The sequence below is a fragment of the Budorcas taxicolor genome, chromosome 21 (assembly GCF_023091745.1).
Source record: "Budorcas taxicolor isolate Tak-1 chromosome 21, Takin1.1, whole genome shotgun sequence".
In the NCBI taxonomy this organism is placed as follows: domain Eukaryota; kingdom Metazoa; phylum Chordata; class Mammalia; order Artiodactyla; family Bovidae; genus Budorcas; species Budorcas taxicolor.
The window spans coordinates 27,613,848-27,632,927 of record NC_068930.1 but is presented as its reverse complement, the minus strand read 5'-3'; the positions used below and the strand labels follow the sequence as shown (position 1 = coordinate 27,632,927).

Genomic DNA, 19,080 nt, shown 5'->3' with positions numbered 1-19,080 from the left:
CTCAGCATGGGTTTCAAGATGCTCTCCAGCCCACTTCTCAAGCATTATTTCACCATTACCCATTTTTCAGCCTCTGTTCTAATTCTACTGAATTTTTTTGTCAATAAAAACATTTGTTTTGCACTTTATACAGAACAACCTGGAGTCTGCATCATGACAGTTATGCAGCGGTCTACACACAGTATTATCCATTTCATCTGGGGATCAGGGACTCACACAAAAACAAGCAGGAGTTATAAGGGAGGAAGCGGGGCACAGCAAGAGTGCATTTTTAATTCTTTCTTAAAAAGAAAAAGCAGTAGAACCTTCTGAGTCTTGAAATTTGTGCGTATGAGGCTTCTAAAACAACAGGGTATTGGTAGCTCTTGGGGAAGGGGCAGGATAAGAACTCTGATAAATAAAGGGATATTTGCTTGTGGAAGGGGATGAGAAGGGAGGTTGACTATTTTTCATGCCCTAAGCCCCAGCACCTGATATTCAAAGACCATATCCAATCTTAAGTCATTTCCCTGTTTAGAAAGAGGCACTAGTACTCCTGGGATGAGGCCATGAAGACATCATGCTGGTCATTCCCAAGTCCCTGTTCTGCAGCCCACAGCATATTAAAGGGGAAAAAAAGGTCACAGGGTAATGGTTTGTGTGCAGTTTCCAGAAATGCCCCACTCCATTTGACATCCCTCACCTCTGTCGACACTGCTCTCTTTTTTCTCGGACTGTCCTGTATCCCATGCGGGTCTAATGATGGGACACATCTTTCAGAATTCCACTCAAAGCTTCCTCCTTTATGAAGCTCTCCTTCACATCCCCTAGAGGGATCGAGCACTTCTACATCCCATTATGACACCATGGCACTTTATTCTTCTTTATGTCTGTCTCTCTCCTACTGGATTATGAGTTCTTAGAGACCAGACAATGGATTCTTTTCATTTTGTATCATAACATCTAAAACACAGTAGCATCTGAAGAATGATTGTTGAAAGAACTGATAATGAAATACTGCCATCTGACACTGAAAACAATATATGCCCAGGCAGAGAGATCATCTCTGTCCTTAGGGCACTGCATAGTGCCTGGTACATAGTAAACTCTTACTGTTTATTGAATGAATAACAAACAAATGACAAGCAAAAGATAAAATAAATGTATGCTGTTGGATGCTGCAGGAGGTAACAACCAGCCCAAGAAAGGTGCTGGTGAGGCAGCCTAATGGCTGGCTGGGTTTCCAAGGGCTGCAGCTCTGTCAGGCAGGCAGGGCTGGGTGTTCATGGAAGCTGAGAAGGCTTAGAGGAAGAGCAGAAGAAGGGAAGATGAGAGTCTGAGAGCTGAACAGGCTGGTACAAGGAGGACCACCAGGAGCTGCAGAGAAGTGAGAGAATTCAACTTAACCTGGGAAGGGGATAAGGCATATTTTTCTTGACATTTTGGGGCTTCCCCGGTGGCTTAGAGGGTAAAGCGTCTGCCTGCAATGCGGGAGACCTGGGTGCGATCCTGGGTCGGGAAGATCCCCTGGAGAAGGAAATGGCAATCCACTCCAGTACTCTTGCCTGGAAAAATCCCATGGACGGAGGAGCCTGGTAGGCTACAGTCCATGGGGTCACAAAGAGTTGGACATGGCTGATTGACAACATGTTTGTTTGTTTGTTTGTTTGTTTGTTCTCGACATTTCAATCATACAGGACATGTCTGGGTGCCTCCCTGCCCTCAACCATTTTGATGTCAATACTTGGATTAAAAATAAGAATTCTTTACCAAATTTCAGGAACCCTTAAACCAGGAGCCATCACTGAAAAAAAAAAAAAATCTAAACTCAAACATTACTTTCTTCAGATGCCTTATTAGCAGCCAAGACAGGTAGACATTTAATAGCAATCTGAGACTTTTAATAACAATCTGAGGCTGCTCTAAGCCTGACACATTTGAAAAACATGTCTTTGAGTACAACTCATTATACATGCTTTGGGGGCCTATATATGAAAAAAATGTCCAGAGCTATTGCCTAACTACCCCATATGAACTCATATCCTAATGATCCAGAAGATACAATATTAGTTACTGTTACATTTTACCCCATCTTAAAGCCATGACAGGAATTAAAGGAAGGTGGTAATGACATTAAAAATAACTAATATTTTTGAGCCTACAGTACGTTCCTGGCACTGCTTCTAAGCACTTTCTAGGCATTAATTCTCAGAACAATTCTATGGGGTAGGTATAATTACCATTCCCATTTTATTGATGAAAAAGGCTCTGTGATGAGCCTCACAGAGATTGAGTCTGTATCAATGTTACATGATGAGATACTGAAAGAAATGAGATTAGACTTTAGTTGGCTTAACCACAATGTCATAATACCTTTTGGAGATTAGAGAAATTGAGAAATATTATAGAGGAAGGTAGGATTTGTTCTGGTCCTTCAAGAATGGGAAGAGTGACAGTCACTAGATACGGTGAAGGGAAGAATTTATGGGAGGAAAAGTTGGAGGTGGGAAAATGCAGGGAAGGTCTGGGGAGAAGCAGGAAGGGGCCTCTAACTGGAAGGACTGTATGGTGCACCACTGGCCTCCAGGGAGTGCTCAAAACATCTTGTCCACCCCCACCCCCCAGTCTTCATCCCATTGCACATCAAAGGGTCAAAATGAAGAGCAAGAAGACTCACTCTTCCAAAGAGGATAGTTTTCACTTAAACTCAAGGCACTGATTAGGACACATTTCTAAAAATGGAGCCTTGAAATGGAATAAAGATCACAGCATAGTCAGGCTTGATTTTTCTTGTCTTCAGACCCCTTCCATCACTGAGGGATCAGGCCTAAAAAGAAGATCATATATTTCCAGTATGATGAGCAAAGCAGGTGGATGTGATGTGAAGGAGAGGGGACAGTTAGAAGGTCACTATGCTATGCCACAAGCCTTGACATTTTTAGTGGAATAAAAGTGAGTTCATCCATGGAGACATGAGAACTTGGTAGTCAGTACAGTGATTAGGAAATAACTGCTATGATGAATTTCTTGGGAATTCTTAGGAACAGGAAAAAAAATCCACATATTATTGCCCAGGTAAATCAAATAGCATGAATATGAAGCATGTCTAATCAGGATGGTGACATTATTTTCTTTAGCAAATCCCAGTAGCTCAGGTCAGGGAACTAAAAAAACAAGCCAACAAAAACCACCTAAAAGTAGGTGATCACCCATCAGGGTTGAATGAGTAGGGTCATTGAGGCAGTGGGTTAAGGAAGGGCACAGAGATCTGACTACAGCATTGGTTAAGTGCGTGATGATGACATGCCAGTCAAGAGGAGTGGTTTCTAATGCAAGAGCAGGAAGTCCCGGGACAAAAACGTGCAGGAAGGTCACAATGAAGCATTAACTAAATAGGCAGACGGTGAGATGGGGGCAGGAAGAAGAGCAGAAAGCTATTTGAGTACCAAGGAATGAGGAATGAGGATGGGGGGAGTTAGGGTGTTTGTGATGGACAGGTACATTCTGTTGTATTTAAAGTGGATAACCAACAAGAACCTACTGTATAGCAAAGGGAACTCTGCTCAATGTTCTGCAGTGGCCTAAATCGGACGGGAGTTTGGGGGAGAATGGATACATGTATATGTACGACTGAGTCCCTATGCTGTCTACTTGAAACTATCACAACATTGTTAATAAGCCATACCCCAACACCATGGTGTCCCTATGCCAAGGTGTGATGGTGGTCAGGGAAATTGATCACGTTGGGGATTAGGGACATTAGGGTATGAGAAAGTCATGGGTGCAGTTTGTTCTGGATGTTGGCAAATGTCAGAAAGAAAGAATGGACCTGTAGTGGTCCTAGAGAAAGGTAGAAAGGATCCTGCGGGTCAAAGCATCTGAAGGTGGGGTCCATGTGCGTGCTGTGAGATGACAGAGAGAATATGGTGCAGAGGCAGCAGGGGGAGGATGTGAGTGCCAAGCTCATCCCTGGCTCATCCCTGGCTCATTCCTGGTGGTGGGGAGAAGAGGATGCCACTGTTTTTGCAATAATGCCTGCAGGGAGGTTCACAGAGTAAGTGCTCAGTAAATGCTATAACGCTATGACTTTAAAAAAAAAGTCATTGTTGTTACTTTGTTTTGTAAGTTTCTTCAGGAAAGTTTTTGGTAAGCTTAGTAGTGTGTGTGTGTGTACCTATATTTCTTTTCCTAAGAAGCATTAAAAATAATAGCTACCTTCTGATTTTTTTCTTACCATAAGTTCAGGAGGGTACCTGAGGCAGTTAGTGTTTCTTTTTATGTGAATACTTAAAGACAGTGAGAAACAATCAGGAAAGGGACCCTATCCCAGGGTCCCCAACACCCGGCCACAGAGCAGTACCAGTTGTTGGCCTGTTAGGAACTGGGTCACACAGGTGAGTGAGCAAAGCTCCATGTGTACTTCAGCTGCTCCCCATCATTCTTTCATCACCCCCAGATGGGACCATCTAGCTGCAGGAAAACAAGCTCTGGGCTCCCACTGAATCTGCATTATGGTGAGCTGTATAATTGTTTCATTATATATTACAAGGTAGTAATAATAGAAATAAAGTGCTCAACAAATGTAATGGGCTTAAATCATCCCCAAACCATCATTCCTCATCAGCTGTGGAAAAACTATCTTCCACGAGACTGGTCCTTGTTGCCAAAAAGGTTGAGGACTGCTGCCCTACCCCATTTCTCGTGACCACACTGCTGCCCTATTTTCAGCTACCATGGGGGCAGCCCTCCGCTCAGTTTTTATCACCCTCCTACAGGAAACACGCATATGCATGTACCTATACTAATTCACGTACACTGAAGATAGAGATGACTGCTACATGCATTTTAGCTTTTGGATATAATGAAACCATAATATTAACTCTTTATACTCTGCTTATTATTTATAATAAACTGAAGAAGTATCTAAACTGTCACCTTTAAAACCAAAGCTATTTCACATTTTCATCCTTGCTGGTTTTAGATTATTAGAGTATCCAAAAGAAGAGATACTTGAATATTTAAAAATACTTAGCTCTTCTACTTTGAATAGGATGAATCCCCACATATCATTAGTGAAGTGAATCAGAAAGTACTTCACTTAACTTATGGTTGCCAGGGGGAAGGATGGAGTAGTTAGGGAGTTTGGGATAGACAGCAACACACTGCTATATTTAAAGTGGATAACCAACAATGTCCTACTGTGTAGCACAGGGAACTCTGCTCAATGTTATGTGGCAGCCTGGATGGGAGGGGAGTTTGGGGGAGAATGGATCCATGTATATGTATATATGGCTGAGTCCCTTTACTGTCTACCTGAAACTGTCACAACATTGTTAATCAGCTATACACCAATACAAAATAAAAAGTTAAAAAAAGGAAAGTATTTCAGCTTAACTTCTACTAGGAACACTACTGAGTTGTAAGTGGGGGAAATCATGATGAAGCGGAGAACACAAGGAAGTGTAAACCCTAGTGAGGAAGCCTAGGGGTGCATTTGTTAAGAGGGTGGACATTTCTTCAAGCTGACTTTTCTTAGAGTTGTAACTTGGTCATCAATATTATGCCATTTGCCACTGATAACAACACTGAGTTCTGCTTGATTTGCTGTACCTACAGATTAGAAATGAGTTGCTCTATGGAAAATGAAGCCACTGGAGGAGGAGAATAGAATGAGCAGATTCCACAAAGTGTGGACTTTCCATACTTACTCTTGCACAAAGGCATCTGGCAAGATCTCACCAGAGGGGGTCCAGAAAGATGCCGGCACAGAGTGTCACTGAGGGGGACCCGACGGCCTTTGGCCGTCAGCTTCTGGCACATCTGCTGTCTCCGCTGGGTTCCAACACCACAACTGACAGAACACTGTAATGAGAACGGTGGTGACAGAGTCAAGCGGAGCGAGAGCAGACACGTCTCCAGCAATACCCACATCTCCCATAGTGAAACAGGATGTACAGGTGCACCAATAAGTAGGCAGTTCCCAGGCCTGAACATCTTTCAGAATATGGAGACTTTCTCTCTCCCCACCATTCCCCTGCCCTCTCCTCTGCCTTTTCTCTTTTCCCTCCTTCCTTTCCTTTCTTCTTTCTTTTTAAAAAAATCTATTTGCAAGGTGGGATTCCCTGATAGCTCAGTTGGTAAAGAATCCACCTGCAATGCAGGAGATGCCAGTTCAATTTCTGGGTCGGGAAGATCCGCTAGAGAAGGGATAGGCTACCCACTCCAGTATTCTTGGGCTTGTGCCTCAGCTGTTTTGTAAGGTATGAGGCCCACTGTTTTTTTCCAATTTTACTGAGATATAATTGATATATAACATTGTATTAGTTTAAGGTATACAACATAATGATTTATATACATATAAATTGCAAAATGATTACTGCAATAAGTGAACAGCCAGAATCTCACATAGTTACAAGGTTTTTAACCTTGTGACTGAATATTTTAAATGAGTGTTTATAACTGACATAGTTTTGTTATAATATGAAGCAAAAAAATTTCAGAGACAGGATAACATGTATGTTTTAAATAAATACTAAAAGCCCAATGAGATACCATTTCCCATTTCAAACCCATTAAGATGGCTATTATTTAAAAAAAATAGATGTGGATAAACTGGAATGTTGATGCACTGCTGATGCAAATATAAAATGGTACAGCCTCTATGGAAAAGTTTGTCAGGTCCTCAAAAAGTTACACAAAGAATTAACATATGATCCAGTAATTCCACTTCTCGAAAAATATCCCCAAAAAATCGAAAGCGGAAACTCAGATGTTTGTATACCAATGTTCACAGTAAGCATCATTTACAATAGCCGAAAGGTGGAAACCACCATACACTACATGGCCTTTTATGTCTGGCTTCTATCACTTGGCATAATTCTTCGAGGCTCATCCATGTCGTAGCAAGTATTAGAATTTCATTCCTTTCTTATGGTGCAATGATATATGTATATACCACATTTTGTTTATCCATTCATCTGTTGATGGACATTTTGATTACTTCCTTTCTTCTTTCTGAGATAGTAACTAATTTTTAGTAATTAATTGCCATAGGATTCTGGGGCCTTGTAGTTGACGTCTCATTTGTTCATTATCTATTTATTTATATAGTAAGATGACTTTGGTTTTTAAAAAATGATATAATACAGATACGTGGTATCAATTTTGTATGGGGACTAGACTTATTGTGGTGATCCTTTTGTAATGGATATAAACAATGAATTTCCATGTTGCACACCTGAAATGGAAATGCCAATTATAGTTCAATAAAAACTTTAACATTAAAAATGGCATATACCCATGACCAAGAATTGAAAAACTAGAAAAACATAAAAGGAAAGGTCTTTTAAAAAACACCCAAGCTGCTGTACATAAAATAACATTGATATGTGATAATCATTGTGTGTATAAAAATGATAGCTGATAATCATAATTACATATGTACATGTAATTTTAATTTAACATTTTGCTACAGTTTTATTAGGCATATTAGGAAAAAATGAAATAAGATGAAAAGAGTTCAAGTAACTAATTCCTAAAAGAACTCTCTGCAGTTAAGGAAGATGAAAGAAACCAATAAGAGATACAGGTGGTTATTGGGTTGGCCCAAATGAACTTTCTGATCAGCCTGATATTGTTACTGATATATTCTGACATCCAAGAATATCTATTGACTCACTGCTAAGAAGAGGGACAGGCACATTCACATTTCCATATCTCTTCTCTCCAAACATTCGATTTTTTTTTTTTTTACTTTATTTTGCTTTACAATACTGTATTGGTTTTGCCATACATTGACATGAATCAGCCACGGGTTTACATGAGTTCCCAATCCTGAACCCCCCTCCCACCTCCGACCCTATATTATCTCTCTGGATCATCCCTGTGCACCAGCCCCAAGCATCCTGTATCCTGTATTGAACATGGACTGGCGATTCGTTTCTTACCTGATAGTATACATGTTTCAATGTCATTCTCCCAAATCATCCCACCCTCTCCCTCTCCCACAGAGTCTAAAAGTCCGTTCTACACATCTGTGTCTCTTTTGCTGTCTCACATAGAGGGTTATCATTACCATGTTTCTAAATTCCATATATATGTGTTAGTATACTGTATTGGTGTTTTTCTTTCTGGCTTACTCCACTCTGTATAATAGGCTCCAGTTTCATCCACCTCATTAGAACTGACTCAAATGTATTCTTTTTAATGGCTGAGTAATACTCCATTGTGTATATGTACCACAGCTTTCTTATTCATTCATCTACTGATGGACATCTAGGTTGCTTCCATGTCCCGGCTATTATAAACAGTGCTGCGATGAACACTGGGGTACATGTGTCTCTTTCAGTTCTGGTTTCCTCAGTGTGTATGCCCAGCAGTGGGATTGCTGGGTCATAAGGCTATTCCCAGTTTTTTAAGGAATGTCCACACTGTTCTCCATAGTGGCTGTACTAGTTTGCATTCCCACCAACAGTGTAAGAGGGTTTCCTTTTCTCCACACCCTCTCCAGCATTTATTGCTTGTAGACTTTGGGATCGCTGCCATTCTGACTGGTGTGAAATGGTACCTCATTGTGGTCTTGATTTGCATTTCTCTGATAATGAGTGATGTTGAGCATCTTTTCATGTGTTTGTTAGCCATCCGTATGTCTTCTTTGGAGAAATGTCTATTTAGTTCTTTGGCCCATTTTTTGACTGGGTCATTAATTTTTCTGGACTTGAGCTGCATAAGTTGCTTGTATATTTTTGAGATTAGTTGTTTGTCAGTTGCTTCATTTGCTATTATTTTCTCCCGTTCTGAAGGCTGCCTTTTCACCTTGCTTATAGTTTCCTTTGTTGTGCAGAAGCTTTTAATTTTAATTAGATCCCATTTGTTTATTTTTGCTTTTATTTCCAGTATTCTGGGAGGTGGATCATAGAGGATCCTGCTGTGATTTATGTTGGAGAGTGTTTTGCCTATGTTCTCCTCTAGGAGTTTTATAGTTTCTGGTCTTACATTTAGATCTTTAATCCATTTTGAGTTTATTTTTGTGTGTGGTGTTACAAAGTGATCTAGTTTCATTCTTTTACAAGTGGTTGACCAGTTTTCCCAGCACCACTTGTTAAAGAGATTGTCTTTAATCCATTGTATATTCTTGCCTCCTTTGTCGAAGATAAAGTGTCCATAGGTGCGTGGATTTATCTCTGGGCTTTCTATTTTGTTCCATTGATCTATATTTCTGTCTTTGTGCCAGTACCATGCTGTCTTGATGACTGTGGCTTTGTAGTAGAGCCTGAAGTCAGGCAGATTGATTCCTCCAGTTCCATTCTTCTTTCTCAAGATTGCTTTGGCTATTCAAGGTTTTTTGTATTTCCATACAAATTGTGAAATTATTTGTTCTAGCTCTGTGAAAAATACCGCTGGTAGCTTGATAGGGATTGCACTGAATCTGTAGATGGCTTTGGGTAATATACTCATTTTCACTATATTGATTCTTCAAATCCATGAACATGGTATATTTCTCCATCTATTAGTGTCCTCTTTGATTTTGTTAAACTATTTAGCTAATGTCAAGATTTTCTGATATTTATGTTCTGTTCTGAGATGCTGATGCTAGCCTTAATTCTACCCTTAAATGAATTTATTATGCATCTTCTGTCTTTTTTCACCAGGATCTGTGTCTTTTTGGATTTTTTACTGGGAGTCATCTTGGTGTGTCTTCTTGGCCCTGAAAGTCTTGATCCCATACCATAAGACAGATTTATGCATGGATGATCTGACTGCCTCTCTGTTGCCTTTCCACATGGAGAAAAACAAAATGAAAAGGAAAATACTTGGGTCATAGTTGTTTCTTTAAAAAAAAAATTATTTATTTAATCTTTTGGCCACACAGCATGCAGGGACCTTAGTTCCCTGACCAAGGATTGAACCAGTGTCCTCTGCATTGGAAGCACAGAGTCTTAACCATTGAATGGCCAGGGAAGTCCCTTTCTTTCCCTTTTGAACTGTAGCAAGTTTCACTGTCTGCTGGCATCTAAGACTACTGTGAAGATGTGTGAGGCCAGGCAGGAGATTTTTGTTGTTTGTTTGACTTTTATGCTCAGAGGCCTTTTGCTCTTGGTTTTTTTAACCCATGAAGTTCAGCACCTTATTTGCTGGCTGTGTCTTAGTGGGTAATATTTTCTTGGCATGTAGTATGCCAGTCCAATTTGAAGGTTAAAGCTTTTATTAGAGGAAGCTAATTCTCCTTATTATCTCTGAATATTTTTTGTTCCACTTGTTTTGCTCTTCTCACAAATACCTATTACACTCATGTTTAATCCTTATTAACTCTGAATATTTTTTGTTCCACTTGTTCTTCTCACAAATACCCATTACACTCACATTTAATCTCCTCTGACTTCCATATCCATCACTGCCTCTAAAAACCAATTTTACATCTTAACTCTTTTCCATATCATCTTATATGAGTCATTCCAGCTTATATATCGTAGCTCTCTGTTTTCAGTTATTAATTTTTTGTTGCTTGTAAAATAACTTTTATGTCTGCTATATAAAATTTTTCTTTTCAGTTTTTTCCCCTGACTATTCCAAGTTGTCTTTTCATCTCCTTCTGTTGACTTATAACCTCTTTTTGAACTCAAACCTCATTTTATTTTATTTTATTTTATTTTTTCTTTCTTTTTTTTTTAGGATCCTTCTTGCTTTTTATTTATTTTTTTAATTTATTTTTTTACTTTATTTTACTTTACAATACTGTATTGGTTTCGCCATACATTGACATGAATCCACCACAGGTGTACATGTGTTCCCAAACATGAACCCCCCTCCCACCTCCCTCAAACCTCATTTTAGAGCCACTCTTCCCTCCATTCCCTCCACTTCCCTCCCCCATCCCCCCACCCCCTGCCCCAGGCCAAGATATCATGACTATAATTTCCTTGGGAGTACAGAGACTGTTTTTTGACACTTTTCTCTGGCTAATATCATTGTGATGCTGTTGTTCATGTGACTCTTGCTCCTTGTTCCTTTCCCCATGCCCTGACTTCTTTCTGATCCTTCATTTCCCCCCTTTAAGTTTTGATGCTTAGTTTTTACGCTGGAGCTTTGAATGTAGCTGGCCATTCACCAATGTGAATAACATGGGTCAGGGGATGAGCTTGGGCATTTCCATCAGTTTCTTGTCTTCCACAGTCTGTCATCAAATTTTTATTTCCTCTTCCCACATCTCTCTTCAAACTTTGGCATTTGAAGGGCTAGGGTGACTCAGGGAACAGTCTCTTAAGTAACTATAATCACCCAGCAAGCATCCTTCATGCCACTCCATCTCTGCAGTCTTCCTGGGCTACAGGGCCTCCACACATGTTCTCTCCTGCAGCTCCATCTGCCCTACAGCTCTGGAGGGACATTCATGGTATTTTCAGGGGCGGCACATGGTCCCCCATCTAGTGTCTATAATCAAGAACTGCTGAGAAGGCCTTTTAGGACTCTCACATTTACTCCCTGGGAAATCTATCTCCTGCTCATGCCTGAAGAAATATTTGTCATCCCTCAGCCTTCTCTCTTTCATTTGGGTTCAGATTTTATGGTCTTTGGCAGGTGTGTTTCATAATTTATAGTTTGGGCTTGTGGCTGTTTCATTGTTCATTGAAGACAGAGTGTTCTCTCTCTTTCATTATCTTTGTGGGGTTTTTTGTTGGGTTTCAAAAAAGGGGAATGGAATTTTTTAAGTGCTTTTATTGTTCTCTTCAACAGAAAGCCCTAATTATTAATATGTTTTCAGTGCCAAGGGAAGCTTTTTGTAAGCTTTTGAACAAAATAAAAATTACCATTTAGCAACTTATGATGTACATTAAATTCCTTACATAGGAAAGGGTTCGGTTCCAACAGCACATTTGTAAGTCCAATTTGTTCCTAAGTCCAACAAGGTTACCGTAGGTACCCAGCTAACACAACAGCTATACAGTACTGTCTGCAATAGCAATAGGTTTATAATACTTTTCACACAAATAATACATTAAAAAAGTAAACATTTTTAATCTTACAGTACAGTACCTTGAAAAAGTTCAGTAGTACCACCTATATCACTGCTGCTTTTTATGCTTGCTTCCAGACATCCTGGGCTTGAAATAAAGACACTGCACAACTGTATTCTACACAGGGCTGTACAGGACTCTACACACAAGCACAACCAGTTGTAGAGGAGGCATGTATGCGACAATGTACATCAGACCCGTGAACTAACTTACATGACTAGACATGCAAATACACATTCTCATCTTTTAAAGTTTGCAACTTGAAGGTTTGTATGTAGGGGATTTGCTGTATTTTTTTTTAAAACAAGTCAAATCATCATCTAGGAGTTTTCCAATAATATAAAAACAGTAGTTAAATAATTGCCAGTCACCATTCACAAGCCATTTCTAATGATCAATATTTGACTTTTTATCCCCACTATGAATTGGAGGATCAGCTGCAAATCCCTTTTCTGGATAGAGATCTTACATGATCTTGTGTCCGCTAAGTTCAAGGTCAGCATGCCACTTGCACATGTCCACAGCGGAGAGAGTGGAGATGACAGAATCAGTGGCATTAATTATAAGTTACAAAACAGCAACTTTATGCCAAAGCTTTGTGATCATTCAAAAGAAATATGGTAGATTCCTCTGGAAGAGCACATGCAACTTTGTAACTATTTGTCTGTGACCTTCAAATTAGAAGGTCTGTTGGGCAGGATATAAAATCCTTGGCTCACATTTTCTTTTTCTAAATATATTGCTCCACTGTTTTCTACTGTGATGTGGCATTGTTGAAAAGTGTGATGCTAACCTGATTTCCTTTCCCTAATAAGTGACTTTGTCCTTTTGTTGAGATACACTTATACATTATTCTTTACCTTTAAAGTCCAGTGGTTTTAGTAGAGGATGTCTTGATATGGGCCATTCTGGGTTGATTTTTCCATGTATGTGGTATGCTCTTTCAATATAGTGATTTGAATTTTCTGTTTATAGTTTGTTCTGTTGTTTTGGGTTTTCTTTTCTCAGGACTCTAATAATAGATACATGATTTTCTTTCTCTGTTTTTTACAGCCATCATTTTTGCTTAAATCCTTTTTGTTTTTCTTCAGTTATTTTCAATTCTCTCCTTTCTTTTGTTTCTCTTATTACACTTTCTGCATCTGGTCATTCTTGTGTTCCTTCTAGTTTAGTCTATGTTTCTGACTTTATCCCCCTTAGTTTTCTAATTCTTTCCTGAACCTTGTCAGCTAATTTTTCACATCCCCCTGTTATTTATTCAGCTCATTTCAGAATTTTTCTACTTTTTATTTGTTTCTATAGATGTCTTAGCTTCTTTTAGCTGATTTTATAATAGTAAGTTGTATTTTCATCCACCTCAAAGTCAAATTTTCATGATGTTGCTACGTTATTGATACTTTTTTCTTGGGGTATCCTTCTACGGGGTTTGCAGTTAGTCTTGTTTAAATGAAACAGATTTTTCTCTGTACTTTTGAAATAGTGTAAGGGGGTGTTCAAGGGAGTTATTTCACTGTAAAGGACTCCCTCCTCTGGTGCTGAAATGAAGTATTCAAGGGTTTGGCCACAGTTTTGAAATTGGCTCTTCTAGACTCTTTTACTCCCAAGGAGCTGAAGGAACTGAACATCTTTCCTTTACCCCTTTGTTCCTTTTCAGTTTGCTTTAACATTCTGGCAGGTTTTGTTGCACATTTCTACAGTCTTAAGGATGCAAATTCCTCCAGTGCTCTCCAATCTTCTTAAGGCCCTGAATGAGTTTGCATGATTTTTCTTGCTCTAAACCACACACAGGAGCCTTGAGTCTTCTCTTAGTTTCACTGATTATCTGAGATTGACATGTTAAAGGTTCTTCTATTCTGGAATAGGACTACTTTATTATGGTGATATTTCTCTGTTCCATGGGTCTTATCCTTGTTTCTTCTCTATTAAAAAAAAAAACACAACTCCAACTGCTATACTTGCCATTACATATAGTTTGCCACCCCCCCGCCCCACCCCACCCCTTATATCACTTCCATTAGAGTTACTATCTGTTATCTTTTTCTTTCTTTTGGCAATTCCAATTGCCCTGTTTTCTGTTTGTTTGTTTTTTTTTAATGAGAGATTTTGGAATATTAAACAACTATGCTGCTATCTACTACTGTGGGCAGGAATCCCTTAGAAGAAATGGAGTACCCATCTTGGTCAACAAAAGAGTCTGAAATGCAGTACTTGGATGCAATCTCAAAAACGACAGAATGATTTCTTTTCATCTCCAAGGCAAACCATTCAATATCACAGTTATCCAAGTCTATGCCCCAACCAGTAATGCTGAAGAAGCTGAAGTTGAACGGTTTTATGAAGACCTACAAGACCTTTTAGAACTAACACCCCCAAAAGACGTCCTTTTCATTATAGGGGACTGGAATGCAAAAGTAGGAAGTCAAGAAACACCTGGAGTAACAGGCAAATTTGGCCTTGGAATGCAGAATGAAGCAGGGCAAAGACTAATAGAGTTTTGCCAAGAAAATGCACTCATCATAGCAAACACCCTCTTCCAACAACACAAGAGAAGACTCTACACATGGACATCACCAGATGGTCAACACCGAAATCAGATTGATTATATTCTTTGTAGCCAAACATGGAGAAGCTCTATACAGTCAACAAAAACAAGACCGGGAGCTGACTGTGGCTCAGATCATGAACTCCTTATCACCAAATTCAGACTTAAATTGAAGAAAGTAGGGAAAACTGCTAGACCATTCAGGTATGACCTAAATCAAATCCCTTATGATTATACAGTGGAAGTGAGAAATAGATTTAAGGGCCTAGATCTGATAGACAGAGTGCCTGATGAACTATGGAATGAGGTTCGTGACATTGTACAGGAGAAAGGGATCAAGACCATCCCCATTTTCAGATGCAAAAAAAGCAAAATGGCTGTCTGGGGAGGCCTTACAAATAGCTGTGAAAAGAAGAGAGGTGAAAAGCAAAGGAGAAAAGGAAAGATATAAGCATCTGAATGCAGAGTTCCAGAGAATAGCAGGAAGAGATAAGAAAGCCTTTTTCAGTGATCAGTGCAAAGAAATAGAGGAAAACAATAGAATGGGAAAGACTAGAGATCTCTTCAAGAAAATTAGAGATACCAAGGGAACATTTCATGCAAAGATGGGCTCGATAAAGGACAGAAATGGTATGGACCTAACAGAAGCAGAAGATATTAAGAAGAGGTGGCAAGAACACACAGAAGAACTGTACAAAAAGGATCTTCATGACCCAGATAATCATGATGGTGTGATCACTCACCTAGAACCAGACATCCTGGAATGTGAAGTCAAGCGGCCTTAGGAAGTATCACTATGAACAAAGCTAGTGGAGGTGATGGAATTCCAGTTGAGCTGTTTCAAATCCTGAAAGATGATGCTGTGAAAGTGCTGCACTCAACATGCCAGCACATTTGGAAAACTCAGCAGTGGCCACAGGACTGGAAAAGGTCAGTTTTCATTCCAATCCCAAAGAAAGGCAATGCCAAAGAATGCTCAAACTACTGCACAGTTGCACTCATCTCACATGCTAGTAAAGTAATGCTCAAAATTCTCCAAGCCAGGCTTCAGCAATATGTGAACCGCGAACTTCCTGATGTTCAAGCTGGTTTTAGAAAAGGTAGAGGAACCAGAGATCAAATTGCCAACATCCGCTGGATCATGGAAAATGCAAGAGAGTTCCAGAAAAACATCTCTTTCTGCTTTATTGACTATGCCAAAGCCTTTGACTGTGTGGATCACAATAAACTGTGGAAAATTCTGAAAGAGATGGGAATACCAGACCACCTGACCTGTCTCTTGAGAAATCTGTATGCATGTCAGGAAGCAGCAGTTAGAACTGGACATGGAACAACAGACTGGTTCCAAATAGGAAAAGGAGTACATCAAGGGTGTATATTGTCACCCTGCTTATTTAACTTCTATGCAGAGTACATCATGAGAAATGCTGGACTAGAAGAAACACAAGCTGAAATCAAGATTTCTGGGAGAAATATCAATAACCTCAGATATGCAGATGACACCACCCTTATGGCAGAAAGTGAAGAGGAACTAAAAAGTCTCTTGATGAAAGTGAAAGTGGAGAGTGAAAAAGTTGGCCTAAAGCTCAACATTCAGAAAATGAAGATCATGGCATCTGGTCCCATCACTTCATGGGAAATAGATGGGGAAACAGTGGAAACAGTGTCAGACTTTATTTTGGGGGGCTCCAAAATCACCGCAGATGGTGACTGCAGCCATGAAATTAAAAGACGCTTACTCCTTGGAAGGAAAGTTATGACCAACCTAGATAGCATATTCAAAAGCAGAGATATTACTTTGCCAACTAAGGTCCGTCTAGTCAAGGCTATGGTTTTTCCTGTGGTCATGTATGGATGTGAGAGTTGGACTGTGAAGAAGGCTGAGCGCCGAAGAATTGATGCTTTTGCACTGTGGTGTTGGAGAAGACTCTTGAGAGTCCCTTGGACTGCAAGGAGATCCAACCAGTCCATTCTGAAGGAGATCAGCCCTGGGATTTCTTTGGAAGGAATGATGCTAAAGCTGAAACTCCAGTACTTTGGCCACCTCATGCAAAGAGTTAACTCATTGGAAAAGACTCTGATGCTGGGAGGGATTGGGGGCAGGAGGAGAAGGGGACGACAGAGGATGAGATGGCTGGATGGCATCACTGACTCAGTGGACATGAGTCTGAGTGAACTCCGGGAGTTGGTGATGGACAGGGAGGCCTGGCATGCTGCAATTCATGGGGTCTCAAAGAGTCGGACACGACTGAGCGACTGAACTGAACCAAACTGAATTGATGCTGCTATCATGATTTTTCTTCACTGGAAGCCTCCTAAGCATTTTTAAAGGAACTGCTATTAACAATATATTCTTTGATACCAAGGCATTCATTTTTCCATTTTCAGTTACCACTTAAATGCTGATGATTCCCAAAACTATAGCTTTACTGTAGATCTTGCATGAGCTACAATTCTTTATTGATACCTTTATAGATCTTCAAACTACACCCATTTAAAAAATCAAGTCATTTTCTGTCCCTTTCAAGTCACCTTCCAAGCATGTATTTCCTTCTCTAATTGTTAGTATCATCTTTGTCCATTAATTACTCAAGATAGAAATCTAGGACACTCCTCTTTTTTTTTTTTTTGCTCATTTTTATCAATTCAGTTAGCAAATTTGCCAGTTAGTTCTGCTAAATCTCACTCAAAACCACCCATGTTTATTGATCCCAACTGCTCATTATCTCTCATTCTTTTTATTTCCATTTTCATCAGACAAGGTCCCTCAAACTCTAGGTTCCTTCTTCTTCTAACACATTGTTCAGAACTATTGTCTAAAAACTCTGCCTTTTATTTGTCCATTCAGACACCTTCTACAATGCCCTCAGTGACTGTTAGGGATAAATCCAAAGTCCTTCACAATCCGGCTGCCACCTCTCCTTCACCTCTCACCTTCCCCCATTTCTTTAGTGCATTCTATCTTAAGCCACATAAGATTGATAAGCTCACAGCCTATACCTGTGTATATACTCTTGTCTCTGCCTAGGACACCCTGCTGTCTCATTTCCACACATCTGGCACTCATCATTTAACATCCAACTCTTAATCTACATCTTCTACAACACTGTCCTGGGACCCAGGGAGACTTAGATTTTCACATAGTTCGGTAGATGGGATATCTTTATTCGTCTTACATATCTTTTTCATCCGTCTGTCTTTGAAGCCTATATTCTTGGTTGTCTCAGATTCCTGGTACCTGGGGCATTCAATCATGAAAGTTGCTCCGTCATGTCTGACTCTTTACCAACTGAGCTATCAGGGAAGCCCACAGTCAATCATAGCAGTGCTCAGTAAATGACTGTGAGGATGCAGGGCTGTGGCAACAGGCATATTCAAGTCAGAAGAAGCTTCTACAAGTGTCTTTAAGTCCACAAATAAGGGCATTTCCATCCTACATACCTGCTTATCAGTAAGCTGAAACTGTCTTATTGATAAGATAGTACGTGTGTGTGTGTGTGTCTGGAAAACACTTTCATGCAATTGTGTGCTAGTACATATTTTACAACAAGGTTCATGGAGAAAAGGGCCTTGCTTATAACATTTGCCAATTTCTGTGGTGTAAATACTCCCATCATGGCTGATGTCAAACTGTTATTGGAATATCACTGACTACACAGTAGGATGAGATCACAATTAGTTCTCAAAAGCCAGTATGAACTGGCTCTAACACGTGTTGGAGTACTCCTTTCATAAGTCATAAAGAAAACATCTATTGAAAACTGGAAAGCCATGTTTGGAAATTCATGTATCCTGGGCATATCTTGAGCTGTACTTTGTAAAATGTTTCATGTATAGAGACCACTTCCTTTTTATTTAGCATATGGACAGATTTCAAGAATTGAAAGAGCTGGCAGGTATAGGTAGTTGAACACAGGAGGTGAACTGAGAGATGATCACAGGTGCTGGAAAGACAGTGCTACATGGACAGAGACAGGAAGTAGGTGGGGAAGCTGGATGGGATGAGGGTGTCCCTTTGCTTGAGGATCTATCCTACTTGAAGAGCTAAGGATAAGGTATCAAACAGAAAATCAGAAACTGTGCCCAGAAACAGAAAATCACCCATAGAAGTCAGAGAAGAAGTCACACCACAGAGTCATCTCTGGAGGGTAAATGTAGTGATAAAAATCAAAGGGTCAAACATTGAGCTTTTTGAAGATTTGGAAGAAGACACACCAATACAAAACATGCAGTCAGGTAAATAAGAAAAATTAAAAACACCAAGGAATATCCTGAAGGAGAATGATGAAAGTGGATGAAATGGCCAAATGCTCCATCGAAGCACAGAGAACAAAGAATGAGGAAAGGCTACTGGATTTCAGGCAGCGGGAGGGGCCACAAGACAACTTGTGGATGACTGCCCCATAGAGGAGTCAATGTTCCTTTCTTATAGCTACAAAGGCAGCATAAGAGTTGAGGCTCCTTTCCACATAAAACTTGGTTCAGATCTAAGGAAATCAGGGAAAAGGAATGATACAATGAATGAACAAAGCCCAAACATGCCAT

The 19,080-nt window shown here is 39.9% G+C and overlaps 1 protein-coding gene across 1 annotated transcript in view; it reads right to left on the bottom strand.

Annotated features, from left to right (window-relative positions):
* Positions 1-19,080, bottom strand: part of ADAMTSL3 (ADAMTS like 3) — a 368,734-nt gene that overhangs the window by 82,425 nt on the left and 267,229 nt on the right. Inside the window, exon 20 of the mRNA XM_052659478.1 lies at positions 5,688-5,841. Coding sequence (XP_052515438.1) covers positions 5,688-5,841 — 154 coding nt within the window. The remainder of the gene's footprint in view (positions 1-5,687; positions 5,842-19,080) is intronic.